Consider the following 18,258-nt stretch of genomic DNA (forward strand, 5'->3'; position numbering starts at 1 on the left):
AGTTAGCAACTCCAACCAACAACAATACTGACGATGAGGACGCGATGGAAAAAATGAGTGTCATCATGGATAACTTATGTCGCCATAATCCAACTTTGGATGACAATGTCCTTCACATCCATCATTGTCGACAAAAGGTTGACCCTCTTAATAATACATAAGTTCTGGATCCCATAACCTCTCTCTAACGAAATATGGGGGCATTAGTGCCATGGAACCTTAAGCCTATTTCATTGGCCAAGTTTCATGTACTCAACAACTCCTAAGAACATGTCGCTTGCATCAACACACATATGGAAATTATATAAGCCTTTAAATTTCTAAAATGCAAGCTTCTCTCTAACACTTTCAAAGACACGGCATTAAGGTGGTACATAAGTCTATCACGTCTCTTAATCACCAGCTACTAAGACTTAATGAAGGAATTGGTCAATCAGTTTAAGGTGAGTATGCACTGAAAGGTGTCTACCACCAGCCTGTTCAATTTTCGTAAAAGCCCTCCTGAATCTTTGAGAGAACATCTCGCCCACTTAAATAAGGTGATTATCAATATCATTCACCCCCGATAAAAACATGCTTGTAAGAGCATTCCAAAATGGATTGATGGTTCGACATTTTAATGAATCTCTCGCCTAAAGGGCATCATCTTCATTGTCGAAGGTAGTGACGTGTGCAAATGATATATAAAAGGAGAAGAAAGTACCACTAAAAATAAGGCCAAAGATATTAAGAATAAGACAACTGATAACTTTGATTACTCGCAACAGTCACACAATAATCATTATACTTCGCCTATCAAAGACATGGCGGTCTTCAAATAAAGTAGGATGCATGCAGAAGGTTTCACACCCTTGAACACTTGACTGGAGCAGATATGGCGTGAGGTCCTCCATACATATGAGATTTCTCGGGCGTCGGTGTAACACCTAAACCCCGCGTATAAGTTACGAATAATTTTAAAATGAAAACCACCTCACAATGGTGTCACACTTCATAGGAAAATATCACAAACACAACTCTGCTCCATAACACGGGTTACATCAACAATAACAACAACTTCTTATAATTCAACACATCTCTTAAAAAAAAACACGCAGCGGAATAATCGTGAAACCAACATAATTAACTTTAAAACTCATAGCATTTAGTCTTATCAAAAGATTTGAATTTAAAAGTAATTCAGCATCCAAAAATCCTTATAAAATATGTCAACATAAAAGGAACATAACATTTGAAAATAAAACGTTTCCGACCCGATTTTACATATCATAGCATGACACCTCTAAAAACGGAAACTAGTAAAATACTCAAAGAGATCTATCTTTAATACTTCAACAAGCTACTCTTGAGTATCTGCGTGTTACCAACGTGAAGGCAACATTCAAACAGAAGTGTGAGTAATCATAGTCAATCATAAATAACATACGAGGAAGTAAACTTCAACAAATATAATCTACAATTCAACAACATCAATAATCATATGTACTCACTATAATACGGTGGGAGAACTGACTTTTTGTTTTGTTTTTCACAAAACATGTTGTGGTAAGCAAGAGTCGCCGCCGACTTTTATTTTATCCAATTAGGAAAGGCAAAAAGAATAGGAAAGACCTTTTTAAAGATATGAGTTCGGGGGGTAGGTTATATACAAAGGAAAGGTATTAACACCCTTTGTATCTATGGTTATCCATGGGCTCTTAATTGCTTAACTCACTTGTTTTTGTTTGAGTTGTTTGAAAGTGTAATGTGTGTTTAGAAAAACAGTTTTATGAAAGAGCTTTAACTTTGTAATGATTCTCGTATGAATGTATACAAAGTGTAGTCTTTGAAAATATTTTGAAATATGAGGTGTGAAAAGCATCTTGAATGTTTTGAGTTGAGCAAGCAATCAGGAGTTACCTACCCTAAGTTTGTAAGGTCTTCCTTGTTCTAAAAGTTTTTCCTTGAGTGATAGTACTATCCATACCATTAGTGGGTAGGTAGTCCTATGCATTGGATTTAAAGGGACGTCAAAGGGTCGTCGAATGGTCATAGAAGGCAACATGTAAGGATGTTTTAGCATTCGAAGGGACTATCATCATTTTCGTAGGCAACTCGAGGGACTATATCATATTTCGTAGGCAACATCGAAGGGATTTTGATCTTTATATCAAAGGGACTATGATGATATTAATCGAAGACAACCTTTCTAAGACATCCCTACGTTCGAGAGACTTGACCATTATATCGAAAGGCAACAAATTGAGGGTTACCCTAAAAGTGCAAGTGTGCAAGGTGTGTTAATTCAGTTATTTTTTATCCTGGATTTAGTAGCGATCTAACGGTTGATTTTAATCTTCTCACACAATCCTAAGACATACATCTAAACAGTTATATAGTGCGGAAAATAAAAGCAGAAAATAAATCTAACTATTACAAGGCTTCGGGGAGGGGATTACAATAAAATTGGGGAGTGTGGAAAGTAAGGACCTAGTTTAAACTATTACAAAACTTTTGCAGTTACATAATTTAGAAAAATTGCAAGGAATTTAAAACCAAATTACTACAAACCGTGAACAGTTACAAATATAATATGAAAGATTGAATAATCAGAGAAAAAAAGGTTAGGGCTAAAAGGTAGAAACCTAATTAATGTTAATTAATCCAAACTTAAAAGTCTAAATTAATTTTAATTAATTAAACCCTAATTCTAAATTAATTAATTAATTATTGGTCAAAACCTAATTAACTAATTATTGGCTAGAAAACTTAATTAAGCAAATTAATTATCTTGGCTAAAGAACCTTAATTAACCTAATTAATTAAATTGGCTAAAAAGCTTAATTCTAAATTAATTAATTAATTAATTGATTATAGGTCAAAACCTAATTAACTAATTATTGGCTAGAAAATCTAATTAAGCAAATTAATTAAATTAATTATCTTGACTAAAAAACCTTAATTAACCTAATTAATTAAATTGGCTAAAAATTCTAATTCTAATTAAATATATCTTTGGCCAATGGCAAACCTAAATATGATTTATGGCCAAGGGGTTTTGAACCCTGGTCTTTGGGTTCCGCAGCAAAATCTTCCACCAATTGTGTTGAGTTGCTTAGTTGTTAGAAAATCAAACAAGAATAAATAAATATGAAAACAAGGGATTAGTGATGGGTCTAAAGAGAAGTCAGAGTGGGCCCCATGCTGTTTGAACGGACCAACCAAAAGGAGTAACAACGCCACACATGTCAGTCAACAAGTCTCCTTTACTATTCATTTTCTCCTTTAATTTTTGCTACGAAATTGCTTGGCCCTTTGTTATGTTTTTTCTATGAATCTTCGTAGCTAATTCAGCGATTTCAATTCCTGCAAAAAGGAATCAAACAAACAAATCTAATGACTCAAACCTACTAATTAGCAAGCTACGAGTCTAATGGGACCATCGTTTTGCAAAGATAAGGCCTGGAACATAGAAAACGAAGATTCACATTCTTGAAGCCCTAAAAATGACAAGTGTTGGTATAGGGCTCAAAGCTTCCATGTTATGCATCAATCCTGTTCTAATACATATTAGGAACTCAAAGAAATTATTAGCTTAGGTCAAAACACGATAGAATATGGAAAACGAAAATCAAATGCATATGAACATGAAGAAGGAAAAGCATATGTTTTAGGGTGTTTTGATCACATCTCATGATCCATACCTATCCTTTGACACCTTAGGATGAGAATGGGTTGTTTGGTAAGCTTTGAAATTGCTTGGATGAAGCACGCGAAAATTGCACCTTTCTTTAATGTTTTGAACTTTGAAACCCTAACCCTTCTCTCCCAATTTTCCGTCCCCCTAGGCTGAATAATGTTTGTGAATATATATAAGGAGTGAATTAGGTCAATGATATTTGGAAAGAATTAAACCTTTAATTGGAAAAGAAAGTTTGATTTGATTTTTGCATATAATCTTTCCAATCATGGCCAATTCTATTTTTGGTGCCTTTTTCTCACGTTTTTATGCCCTTGGGATTGATTGGAATAAATCAAGATATTTGGAAATCTGATCATGCAATCTTTTTCCATTAAATTATGATTTTTCTTTGATTTAATTTGAATTTAAATAAATAAATTAAAAAATAAATAAAATAAAATCATAAAATAAATAGGAATTAGTTTATGGGTCTCTTATGAGCTTGTTATCACGTGGAGAATTCAAAATTACAGGCCAATTACTCAAAAATTCAAAATTCCTCAATTGTGCTTTCATGCTTTTCTCAAATTTTACCAAACTTGTACCAACCATAACTCACTTAATTTTTATCAGAAGGAGGTGTTCTCGTACTTTTTGGAAAGCCCAAGATGTCCTCTACAAATCCCTTTGGAACATTTTTTGCATTTGAATAATTTATTTTGGTGATATTGGCTAACAAAAAATGACTTTTTGTGAACTTCTAGAAGGACCTGTAATGTTTTGGCACCTATCTTTAAAATGAAGCATTTCTTTGTCTTAGGCCCAACATCAAAGTTGTATAGAATTAAATTTCCTTGATAATGAGCTTTGGCTGGGGAATTTCAAATAAAGTATGTGAAAATTATGGTTGGTCAAAGTTCAGTTGACTTTGACTAAATCAAAACCCTAATTTAGGTCTCATTGCTTAGGATAGGCTTTGTCTGATGAAACCTTGAGTTTTCTTGAACAATTGAGATCCCTATGAGATGAGGAGGTTATTTTGAAGTCATTTGTCTTGAATATGGGAGGGCAAATTTGAGGGTGTAACACTCACACCTTCATTCATCATAAGACGATTCACGCATCTCATTTATCATAATTAATCCACACATAATCAACTAGTAATCACATCAATCATCACTTCATCAATAAAAACTCATAATAATGCCACATAGAATGTTAATGCATGACACTGACACAATACATATGGCACCAACATGAACCACTTGTTGAACATCTTTCTCTCGTTCTTCGTCGCTCTCTCGTTGTTTTGACACTTCCTTACTTCGACTATATGTTCTTCACCAACAAGTGCCGCTGCATTCTTCACATCCTCAAGTCATTCCTCTTCGTTGATGTCACTCTACTACACGATGGAACCACGTTCCTGCTCTGTCATAACTTTGTCTCTGATGTTCCCATAGAATTTTCTGATTCTTACCGTCCGTTTCTCTGTGCAATGCTTGAGGTATTGTTTATTATCTTTCTTTTGTTGATGTGATTGTTTTCTGTGCTATGAGCTTTGTGCTTCAATTAACATTATTAGCTTGCAATCAGGATTTAGGTTTATTTAAGTAGTATATTATATTATATCAGTAATTATGTTGTTGAAGTCTTTTAGTTTTTGGAGCTACAATGAATGTGAGAGAAATTGGGAAATGTGAGAAAATAAGAAGTTAGTTTTATGTATTTTATATGATATTCCATGTAGAAAAGTGCATTGGATTCAGTTATATTCATGATTTTAAACTCAAAAATGTTATTCAAGGTATTTGCAGATGGACTTTTAAGACATCAATCATTGAGAAGGTATCTTATGACTGCGGATTCAGTATCTTCCGACTATGAAAAGACTTTTGTGTGCCAATTTAACCAAGGGGATATTTTTGTTGTTCTGGAGGTGATATCTGCATATTTTATCAAGTCAGTTTCTAATGAGAAAGCATTTGAGAATTTCATCAGTAGATTACGTTTGCACTGGAACGCTGGTTTTAGATCTCATGAACTTTGACTTGGACTTGCCAGTGCCATGGCATTGCTGCTTGACCCTATTGTGCATTCTGCATGAAAGATGTTATAGGCACATGTAATTTCATTGGTTTCTAAAGTTATTGGTTCTGGCTTATCATCAAAGAATTTGACTCTAGATATGAGCTTCTACTTAATGACATTTCAAAACCACCGTCAGCTTGCACTCTAAGCATGTGTCTAGCTTGAAAATGAATAGTTTTTGTATCAAATTGAGTTGTGCTTATAATAGAACCATCTTTGACAGAAGTCATCCAACTTTTGAATCTTATATTCAGGAAGGAACATCTACCAAATTAAATAAAGTCTTATCAAAATCAAATAGTTCATTGCACTCTTATATTTGCAAAATGTCATCTAAAACAAAAGTTGACATTTTGACTGATTACATCGAATATATGAAAGGGAGCTGGTACATATTTTCTGATTCATGCCCATATAAGGCTGCCTCAATCTTGGATTACATAATCCATCAAGCTTTCTCTCAAGATGATGCTGGAGATGTATAGCATGTAAAGAAAAACACTAGTGCTGAAGATATTCATCTTCTTGCATCCATATTAAGGTTAATGGTGCATTGCATTTTATGATTATGGCTTAGTTTATTGATTTTGTTGTTTTAAATTGTGGTTTTTTAGGTTAGGAGATTGAAAGGACAAAAAGTGCCTTCGAAACAAATGAAGGCTATAACTGCTGCTATAACTGAAGTGTTGAATGATTGTCTCGAGAATGTTTCTCAGGCTTTGGTATCAAAAGGAGAAACGCAGAAGTAAGACTCTTTAATGCGGTTTTTTTAGCGAATCCCTAATTTAGCCTGTGAAATTGTAGCGTTTAGATTGTTTTGTTTGTGAAGTTAATGGTATTAATTTCTAAGTGATTTGTAAAATTGAAAATCCTTGATCATATCATTTTTGGGCAATTTTTGGATTGTATTTATTGATCTGAAAGGATTAATGTGATAAAGGATTTCCAGTTTATAGAATCATTTTGAATGTTTGTTAAATTTAGAGGCTAAATTGGCGAGACATTCGTTTTGTGTTGATGTGATTCTATAGGGGTGTGCAATTTTCCTTTATGTTGCAAAATGTCATGGTGGACTTTATTTTAGAATCCTGAATATTGCAATTTGTGTACTAGTATGAGCTATTTTGTTTCTTTTATAAAGATTGAAATGATTCAAGAGTCAAACATATCCAAATTCAAATCAGAAGTACATAGCTCACAAGTATTGGTTAATTATGATTTATGAGGAAATGTTTGTTATGTGTGAATTTTAAGCTTTAGGATTTTGGTGCATAAAGATGTGGAATTGTTACTAGTAATAAATATGCTAGGGCTGCACAGAACATTTTTATTCTTCATATCTTTATTGATGGCAGGAGGCATTTTACTTTGTTGATGCCATGTCATAAGTATGATGTTAAGTTTTTTCATGAGCTAGCTACACTAAATCGTGAATCTTATACTGATTTTTTGAATTGTTAATAGAATCTTATTATGATCTGGAAGGTTCATTACTAATAAAAATCGGGTCTTGCTAACGAGTGCCCTCAGGGCACTCTTTAAGCATACTAAATAAAGAAAATATTCTTTATAAAAGTCAAGATTTCAATTTTCAATACATTTTCAATATATTGAATGCACGCATTTTTAAAAATACTTACTATTTTAAACACCTAAAGAGTGCCTAAGGGCACTAGTTAGCATTTCCCATAAAAATTATGACATTTTTTAGTAAATTATGTGACAAAACAAAATTATATACCTTGTATTTTCAAACTTCAAAATAATTCATAATTTAAGTCATACATCAAATGATAAAGAAAAATGACTGGGAGTTGAACCTTTACAAAGTGATGTAAATTTACTACAATACTTTGAGGAATATTGTACTATTTATTTGTCTAAAAGAATTCATACTTAATGGAGATGACAATGAGATTTCTACTCAAGTGGTATTATAAGAACAAATTTCAAGTATGTGATTGTTAAATCTTATAAATTATAGTTATGGGAATTAAGCCATTGTCAGACTGTTACTAATTTTTATACGTCAGTTAAGTGTATCAGAGAGTTGTTGGTGGATTTTCATTGGCTTGACGTGTTTACTCTGCAAGTTTGATGCATGTAAGTACATTTTTTTGTTTTACTAGTGTCAATATCTATTAATATGTTATATCTCTAATCACTTTGATTCTAATGTTTATTTTAAAATTATTCAGGTATATTCATCATGTATGTATTGATAATTCCACATCAAAAGTATATGGAAGCTACCGAAGTTGCATGTTGGTATTTCAAGTGTGAGAAAATACTTACAAATTGTTGGATATTTTTGTATGTATTCACTTGTTTTATTGTTGTAATAGTCCGCCGTGTATAAACTTTCTTATAATTTTGTACACTTGTGTAAATTAATTGTTCATTTTGAAGAATATATATGTGTATCTCGGCTATTTGGTGCAATGAAATTACCATTCACTAGTTAGAAAAATATGAAAATAGTGACTTAAAGGTGGTCTGTATGATGTTGAAAAAATATGAAAAATTAGGTACAAATTTTTTTTATAGGAAATCCACCTCGATTTCGATAACAAATAGTCTAATTTTTTAAGAAAGATAGCAAGCATATTATATCAGACGCGCCTTGCAACTGACGTAAAAACCTATATTTTACATCAGGCCAATCGGACAACCGATGTAAAAACCCATATTTTACATTGAGCCATTAAGAAAACCGATGTTAAATATTGTAGTTAGTTTTAAAAAAAAAATATAATTATCCCCTATTTTACATCAGATATAACAGTCGACTGATGTAGTAGTTGTATTTTTCACATCGAGCTGTTGACCGATATGAAATATCTTTGATTTACTACATCACTTGACTTTACATCAGACCCATATCCGATGTAAAATGTGATTTTCGCCCGATGTAAAAAGTCTTTGTTGTACTAGTGTCAATGAGTGATTGAAAGATTTTGAGCACTAAGATTATATATGTTAAAAGTTTCACATAACTTAAAACTTGATTAATAAAAGTCTTGAATAATGCCATGATAGAATCATCTTTTATTTTTCTTCTTTTTTATAAGGAAGTATTTGAAACTTATGTCTTCGTCTAAACAAGATGGAAGCCCGACTTCACAAAAAATAATACTTAAATTTGGTTTCACTCTTAAACCACAATTTTGCCAACAATCAATCCTCATTGTAATCCCTCTGAATTACTAAACTCAAAAATATAATTTATTCAAATAATTATATTGCAACTCAAAATTTTATTAATAATTGAGTAAATTTTTATTATTAATCAACAACTCTAAAATCAACCAAAATGCTCAAAACGTCTCGACAAGTATTTTATTATTGGCTTAATTGCAATTTTAGCCCCCCTATTATACTTTTTTTTGGGTTTTGGTCCCCCTATTTTAAAATCTGGAATTTTAGTCCCTATATTTTAGTTTTTTGAGGATTTTGGTCCCCTGCAAATTCAAAGGCAATTTTAAATGAAATGATGCTCACATTGATGATGTGTCAATGATAGTTCATCATTAAAATGTTCAAAAAACTAATTTTATTTAAGATTTATGTTGAACATGTCATCAATGTGAGTTCCATTTCATTAAAAATTGCCTTCGGATTTGCAAGGGGACCAAAATCCTCAAAAAAACAAAAATAAAGGGACTAAAATTCCGAATTTTAAAATAGGGGGCCAAAATCCAAAAAAATGAATAATAGATGGATCAAAATTGCAATTAAGCCTTTATTATTTTATAACTCAACCACAACTCTAAAGTACTTAAAAGTACTCTAAAGCGCTCAAAACTACTTACTGACAATCTTCACGAGTGATAACTCTACTAAACTCTAATAGCTGGCAGCTTAACTTAAAACTACCCAAAATTGACCCAAAGGTAACATAAAAGTCATTGATGTAAAAAATTACTCAAATCAGCGAAAAGACCCCTAACTCGAAACAACCAAAAACTTCCCGACCCGTTTTAGAAACTGAAACACCCTGGTTTCAGACTTGACATAATTAAGAAAATTCAACAATAAACCCAACCAATTAAAATGTCACGCATGATCCATCAATCATAAAAACCAAAATATCAGTATTTGAAATGCACAGAAAAAACATATAGGGTTGACATATAAGTCTCATTCATCGCAGAATAATAAAATTAGTTTAAAAACTTCAAAATAACATAAAATATGCAATAAGAACAACAAAAGAATATTCTTTCCCTAGTGTTACATGTCAGAGCGATTTTGCTAAGACCCGAATGAATAAGTAACTAAGGAGACATCGACGCCATCATCTACCTCAAGCAGCTATTCTCTAACTTGACTGTTTGTACCACAAAGGAGAACATACACAAAAAGGGTGTGAATACACTAAAAACATGTTAGTAGTGTAAAATAAAACAACAATAACATAGTCACATATTCATCAGTTACACACGCTATCTGCAACCATCACAATCATATCAAGTATTCTCAAGCATCCAACAATATCACGATTATTCAATTGCATGAGTAAAAATGTATGCAAATGTACTCAATACCTTAACTCTATATGCATGCAGTACCGTTATGGACATCATAGGTCCATACTCAATCTCGAACCCCTATTTAAAACCAGAGCACACCAATTCTCTACTAATCTCCCTTTTGTAACGCTTCATTGATTCCTCCATGAAATCAGCAACTCGCTCCCGGTCACCCCCTAGGCATGTTACGGTTATAGCAACGGGATGTAAATAGGTCGCAATGCACCCAATAAGGTGTGTAAACCTCAAATTTTTGTGTCGCGAACCCCAATTTATGTTGGCTTTGGCTCCCTAAGTTGTTAGAACAAAATCTCAAGCATGAATGCCATGACAGTAGGGTTGGATAAACTAAAAGTACACATATTGTCCAGTAGAGTTAATAAGTGTATAAATATGTCGAGACTAAGCGGGGATATATTAGGTGAAGGTGGAGAAAAACACAAGAAAGCGGGATTGAATTGTGTTCTTTACAATTTTAATTTCCCTTTCTATAAATCTTCTTTTTCTTCTTTTATATCTCATTCCGTTGGATATGCTTTAGGCAATATGGCGGAAGCTTTGTGATGCATAACCAAAGAGATATAATCATTTAGTTTCTTTTCTTTTTCACAGAACTTCTGACTATGTTACATACAATGAATACAACATATAAGTTATGGATCAATATAAACATTTAGAAAGTAAATGACACGTTCATTTTTATCCTGATTCACCTTCTCAACTAAGGATACCTCCAGTCCACCTTCTTCAGGTCATTTTGCCTTTCTCAATCGATGACTTAATCCACTATAGCCTATCTGATTACAACTGCGCGATCAACTATCGTAATTGACTTCCTACACAAGCTACCCGCGAGTGACTAACCCTATATGATGAACCGTTCAGTGATCTCAGCAAGATATAACGTTCATCAACCTAGTAACACCTGCACAAGCCAACTGCTCGTGACTAACCCTGCACAAGCCAACTGCTCGAGACTAACCCTACACAAGCCAACTGCTCGTGACTAACCTTAGACAATAAACCGTTCAATGATCTCTATGAGATATAACATTTATTGACCTAGAACCCTCCAAGAGTCTAATCAGATCTCAAGGACTTCTCAAGTATCTAAATCAGAGGATACCCAAGGAACACCAATTCTATCATAATTGTTCTTCTGGAGATTATAAGTGTGCTTCTATGTGTTTTACATATAATTACAAGAGATAACAAAATATTCTCGTAGTCTTCTTTTCTTCAACTTCTGGATGAGATCTTCTTCTTCTTCTGAAAGCAGATTAAGAGCAGCAGCTCTTGTATGGATTGCTTCTTGTTCATAGATCTTCATCTTCTTCCATACTGATCATTAAGCTTTTTACAGCTGATAACATATTGATGATCATAAGTAAACATGAAACACTATCGAGCAATAACTCAGTGTATTCTGTTTCTCTGTCATACAACATGAGAAGTGTTTGGTTCGATCAAGTATTTGTGGATTTCTTATAACTCCATTGGAGCATACTGTAAAACATGCAAGATTTTCTTTTCCACTCTTTTTTTATTTTCTTTTCATAGGCTTATGATATGTATTTCAACATAATAGTTTTATCACACACTTTGTGTGTGTTGCCTTTGTTGGAGCAGCTTAATTAATCTTATGCTTATTTGCTTGCTCACGTTGTTTTCCTCTCTTCACCATATTTCTTCTATCATAGATTTGTCCTTTTTATAGAAGTCTGTTATTACCGTTGGAATATTTCCGTTGAACCATATTTGAACATAACATTTAATGGTTGCTGCAGGCTGAATGCTGACACACCTATTTCCAAGGAGAATCTTATCTTTTGGTAGCGTGTTCTCCTTGTTTTCTTCTTCTTTCAAGACAATTTCTTTTGGTAGTGTATTTTCCTACCTTTTGTCAGAATATAAACAACAATAGATGTCATAATTTTGTCTTTGCATTGAGTAACGTGATAAATTGCATGTGATTTAATTGGAGCAATTTATAGTGTTCTTCGAAGCTTCTGAATACAGAGTCAAAACTTCTGTTGCTGTGAATGTTGATGTTGCTTGTACTTCTGAGGAAGCTTAATATTCTTTGTATTGTCAAGCCTTTGTTTCTGCAATGACTTATGATCTTCTGTTACTGATTATTGATTTCTTACTCTTTGTACAGAACTTCTGATCATTTACTCGTGTGATCTTCTTGTTGTAACGAATTCTTCATGTATCTGATATTTCTGTTTAATTCCTTGAAGCATGTCTGAGTTTCTTTCTGATGCCGTTGTATATGGCTTATAGCATAATAATATTTGCACACTTAATGAAAGCATTAGTAGTAAAATTGTTACTCACAAAATATATGCTCGTTATCATCAAAACCAGATTCTGAACATAGATTGATTAGATTCTCAATCTGGTTCTAACATTAGGATCTCATAGACACTATATAGTTTAGATTATGCTAAGTCTAGAGCAACCAGATGCGAGCCATACACTTAGGAATGAGGCTAAGAGTTGGCGAGCAATTTTGGATGCATTATGCGAGGCATGACACTTTCTTTAAGCTGTCTTGAAATTAAATACATACATAATGGTGAGAATGAATCATTATTATTGACATAAAATTGAACTTAGCGGTGACTAAAAGACTGTGAATATTGTCGTACATGATGGATTATCCTACTGACTAGTATCACAAGATAGTAAAAGTGTCAATAGGATTATGGTTAGGTGATACTAACAGTGTCACGAGGCAAACTTGTATTAATTATGTCCAGTGTAGGTAAATCTTAGACACCTGTTAGCTGAAGTTTTTGAGATATATATCTCAAACTTCAGCATGCCTAGAAGAAGTTTAAAAACACTTGGAAAAATTTAGCTGATTGCGTAAGTATTTTTTTCAATACAAAAAGTATTTCGACATACATGTTCAAAATTCTTTTATTAAAAAAGTCATTTCTCTAAATTAATATCGATATACTAAATTAATAATTATAGTCCAATTTAATTATGAATAAATTGAAACAATTCAAGTGACCTTTTTCTATAATTCAATTAGCTTCAATTTGATTTTGTAACTAAATCCAAAGTCCAAACAATCACGACTTTACTCATACTAGAAAAGACAAGAGACATATCATAGACTCTTCCGCAAGAATCATTAACAAATCGCGCGAATACATATGGCGCCGATAAACAAAACCTAAACAAATCACGTGGTGGTCCCTTATCAATAACAATAGCTTCCTCATCACACCACCCAAAATCAACCTTTTACCCATTTTCATTTCAATTTTCAACTTCCAAAATTTCCAATCTCGCGGGAACATTTTCAAATCCCACGCATTTTAGAGGGAACTATCTCATTTATACCCCACACACTATTCCCCATCTCCAACCATAAATACACAACAACCCTAGCTTCCATTTCTCTCACACCTATCTCTTCACTCTTGCGCCAAAACTGTTCGACCAAATTCCCCAACCAAAACTCTTCAAAACAATACAAGATGTACGTCGTTAAGAGAGACGGACGTCAAGAGACTGTTCATTTCGATAAGATTACGGCGCGCTTGAAGAAACTCAGTTACGGTTTGAGCACTGAGCACTGTGACCCTGTTTTGGTTTCTCAGAAGGTTTGTGCTGGCGTTTACCGAGGTGTGACTACTAGTCAACTTGATGAATTGGCCGCTGAAACCGCCGCCGGCATGACGGCTAACCACCCCGATTATGCTTCCGTAAGTTTTCCCGCCGTTTTTAGGGTTCTTTTGTTTTTTTAGCTTTATACAGTTCCGATTGTGATTTTTGTTGTTGTTTGTTATTGTTTGTTGTTTGATTTAGTTGGCTGCTAGGATTGCTGTTTCGAATCTGCATAAGAACACTAAGAAATCGTTTTCTGAAACGTAAGTGTTGTTTAGAGTGAGTGAATTTTGAGCTTGGTTAATTTTCTGACTGTTTTGTGATGTTAATTCACTTTAATTGTTATGTTTTTCAGTGTGAAGATTATGTATAATCATTTCAACCATAGATCTGGGAAGAAAGCTCCTTTGATTGCCGATGATGTATATGAAATTATCATTGAGGTATGCAAAATCTGTGTTATTTTGAAATGGTTTATTTGGGGTTTTCATTTTGTTGTGGGATTCACTTTTTGTGTGTTTTGAATTTGATTTAGAATGCGGCTCGATTGGACAGTGAGATAATTTATGACAGGGATTTTGACTATGATTACTTCGGATTCAAAACCCTGGAGAGGTCTTATCTGTTGAAAGTTGATGGAACTGTTGTGGAGAGGCCTCAACATATGATTATGAGGGTTTCTGTTGGGATTCACAAGCATGATATTGAATCTGCTGTTAAGACTTATCATTTGATGTCTCAGAGATGGTTTACTCATGCTTCTCCAACTCTTTTTAATGCTGGAACACCTAGGCCTCAGGTGTGTGGATAGAAGTGTTAATTGCTGTTACTCTTTCTAGTTATGTGAATTTGGGATCTTATATAGTTTGGTTGTTTTATTTGCTTTTGCAGTTGAGTAGTTGCTTCTTGGTATGCATGAAAGATGATAGTATTGAGGGGATTTACGATACATTGAAGGAGTGCGCTGTCATTAGTAAATCTGCAGGAGGAATTGGTGTCTCTGTTCATAACATAAGGGCATATGGCAGCTACATTCGTGGAACAAATGGGACATCAAATGGTATCATCCCAATGCTGCGTGTGTTTAATGACACTGCCCGTTATGTTGACCAGGGAGGAGGCAAGAGAAAAGGTAAACACCAGTGTGTAGTTTTTTGTTGTAAATCCTTAATTAGATGAATTCTTGTTGACTGCTGTTACTTATACGTTTTATGTGATTGTTGTAGGTGCCTTTGCTGTATACTTGGAACCATGGCATGCTGATATATTTGAATTCTTGGAATTGAAAATAAACCATGGAAAGGTAAGAAACGGTAGTTGAAAATAAACTGCAGTATAACTCTAGCTTTTAGTTTATGCTAGTTAAAATTTGTTTTATTTTATTTTAGCCATAATGTATCGGTGTTAATTATGCAGGAAGAACAACGTGCACGGGATTTATTTTATGCCCTTTGGGTGCCTGATCTTTTTATGGAAAGAGTTCGGAGCAATGGTGATTGGTCCTTGTTTTGCCCCAACGAGGCACCTGGTTTGGCAGACTGTTGGGGTGAAGAGTATGAGAATCTGTACACCCAGTATGAAAGAGCTGTAAGTTTTGTCATAATAAGCAGGGTTGTTAAGTATTTCAGAAAGGATATATCTTTTGCTGATTATAACTGCTTTGTTATTTCTTTACCAAATCCACAGGGAAAAGCAAAGAAGGTTGTTCAAGCGCAGAGTCTTTGGTTTGCAATTTTGAAGTCTCAGATAGAAACTGGAAATCCTTACATGCTTTTTAAGGTGATTTGATAAAAAAAATTTTAAAAATATTTCCAAGCTTCTTTTCATACCTATTTCCTTACCTTTTATTTTTTCTGTCCATAAATGATATATTTTTTTATATTATAGGATGCTTGCAATAGGAAAAGCAACCAACAGAATCTTGGCACAATAAAGTCATCAAACCTGTGCACTGAGATAATTGAGTACACAAGTCCAACTGAGACTGCTGTATGTAACCTTGCATCAATTGCACTACCTCGATATGTAAGAGATAAGGTATGGAGAGATCCTTGGCATACTCTGTTTTATACTTAGATCCGAGTTTGTTTGATTTCTCTGTAAGCATGCTATTTTTGATTTTGAGTGTTTATTTGCCTCTTATGTAGGGTGTACCTGTGGAGTCTCATCAGTCTAAGCTTGTTGGGAGCAGAGGTTCTAGTACTCGGTTTTTTGACTTTGAAAAACTAGCAGAGGTACACAGCTTTTTACTATTATTTATTTGACATTTCAGCTGGATATTGTGTTTGAGACTATTATTGTATGGCTAGCCGCTTGATAGTTCTTTTTTGATGCCAAGTACAGGTTACTGCTGTGGTGACAACAAACCTTAATAAAATAATTGATGTGAACTACTACCCAGTTGTAACTGCTGAAAGGTCAAACATGCGACACCGACCCATTGGTATTGGAGTTCAGGGTCTTGCTGATACCTTTATACTATTAGGAATGGCATTTGATTCCCCAGAGGTAAATAATGTTTATAGGGTTTCTTTTATATGTATAGCTTAGACTAAATGCTCGTCAATTTGATAGCTTGAATGTATATGGAGTGCAGGCTCAACAGTTAAACAAGGACATTTTTGAGACTATATACTATCATGCTCTAAAGACTTCTTGTGAATTGGCTGCAAAAGAAGGCACTTATGAAACATATAATGGTAGTCCTGTAAGCAAGGTATGTTCATCAGAGAAGTGTTTGTTTCCTTACCCTTCTTATATAGTGGTAGTTCCAGATACACATGTATATTCAACTTAGCTATGTGTAAAATCAGATAAACTTAGTATCCAAGATGTTTATGGTTGCTTTGGTGACTTTTTGTATGTGCAGGGAATTCTTCAGCCTGACATGTGGGGTGTGACGCCCTCTGATTTGTGGGATTGGAGTGCACTTCGGAAGATGATATCAGAGAAAGGTGTGCGTAATTCACTTCTTGTTGCCCCTATGCCAACCGCATCTACCAGTCAAATTCTTGGCAATAATGAGTGTTTTGAACCATATACTTCTAATATCTACAATCGCAGAGTGCTAAGGTATATTGCCATCCCATGTTAATAAATTTGGTATGTCTTGGTGCTTTGTCTTGTTTATTAACTGTTTGTCTTTCAGTGGTGAGTTTGTTGTAGTGAACAAGCACCTTCTTCATGATTTGACTGAAATGGGACTGTGGAATCCTGCACTTAAGAATAAGATTATCTATGACAATGGTTCAGTACAAAATCTCTCTGAAATACCAGCTGAACTGAAAGGCATATACAAGTATGAGATTTGTTAATTTCTACCTTACAGTAACTCGATTCCAATATTTTTATGCTAATCCTCTTAAATTATCAGAACTGTTTGGGAGATCAAGCAAAAGATATTGGTAGACATGGCTGTTGATCGAGGATGCTACATAGATCAGAGTCAAAGTTTAAATATACACATGGACAAACCTAACTTTGGAAAGTTGACTTCCTTGCATTTTTATGCATGGTCAAAGGTATCAATTTTTCAAATTGGAGATTATTAACTCATCCGAATTTTTTCCTTATGAAATTTATTGCTGGGAAATTTAGACCAACTGTTTGCTGATTGATGTTATCATCACTTTCAATTTTGTCTTCAAGGGTTTGAAGACTGGGATGTACTACCTCCGAACCAGGGCTGCAAGTGATGCCATCAAATTTACAGTTGATACCTCTGCCATTAAAGTAATTGACTTTTATTTTGATCAATCCTTCCATTCATTTGATTTGTGTTGGTACATTTTGATATTGAATGATTTTTGTTATGAATGCAGGAGCAAGCAAAGGCAGAGGAGGCTGATCTTGATGAAGATGCCAAGATGGCACAGATGGTGTGCTCATTGACGAACAGAGATGACTGTTTGGCCTGTGGAAGTTAAAACTACACCTTAGATTTGCACCTTTGGGCATTAACAAATCAATTTTCTACGGAACGGAACCACCAGTGAAGGAGGCAACAACTGTCAAGAATTCAAATGTATTGTATAGAGTTTACTTTGTTGTTGATTTTATGTCTGCATTGCTTGGTCATGTACTGTATTGCATGTTAGGAAGTGTTGTTCATTTAGGTATAAAATTATAGTATTTGAGAATTTATAATCATAATTTACAAGTATTTAACAGTTTTCCTTGCAATGTTTATTAAGCATTTAAGCTGCATCTTTTTATAAAAAAAATTACTTCTGCTAAGGACCACAAAATATGGTTTTTAAATTTAGAGCTGTCAAATAGTTTGACTTTATTTGGACTTGGTCAATACAAAAGGGTTGGAGGGAGTTGTCCATGATTATCTTATCATGG

General features: G+C 33.9%; 1 protein-coding gene across 1 annotated transcript; it reads left to right on the forward strand.

Annotated features, from left to right (window-relative positions):
- The first annotated feature begins 13,512 nt into the window (after window positions 1–13,512).
- On the forward strand, window positions 13,513–18,093 carry LOC131656175 (ribonucleoside-diphosphate reductase large subunit-like). Its single transcript, XM_058925934.1, has 17 exons — window positions 13,513–14,009; window positions 14,113–14,174; window positions 14,267–14,354; window positions 14,447–14,710; window positions 14,803–15,043; window positions 15,138–15,214; window positions 15,328–15,498; window positions 15,598–15,690; window positions 15,799–15,948; window positions 16,059–16,145; window positions 16,255–16,419; window positions 16,508–16,627; window positions 16,781–16,983; window positions 17,060–17,209; window positions 17,285–17,432; window positions 17,560–17,643; window positions 17,733–18,093. The coding sequence occupies exons 1-17, from the start codon at window positions 13,782–13,784 to the stop codon at window positions 17,835–17,837; spliced, it is 2,436 nt and encodes an 811-aa protein (XP_058781917.1). The 5' UTR covers window positions 13,513–13,781; the 3' UTR covers window positions 17,838–18,093.
- The last annotated feature ends 165 nt before the right edge of the window (window positions 18,094–18,258 follow it).

This window comes from Vicia villosa, linkage group LG3 (assembly GCF_029867415.1).
Source record: "Vicia villosa cultivar HV-30 ecotype Madison, WI linkage group LG3, Vvil1.0, whole genome shotgun sequence".
Taxonomy (NCBI): Eukaryota; Viridiplantae; Streptophyta; class Magnoliopsida; order Fabales; family Fabaceae; genus Vicia; species Vicia villosa.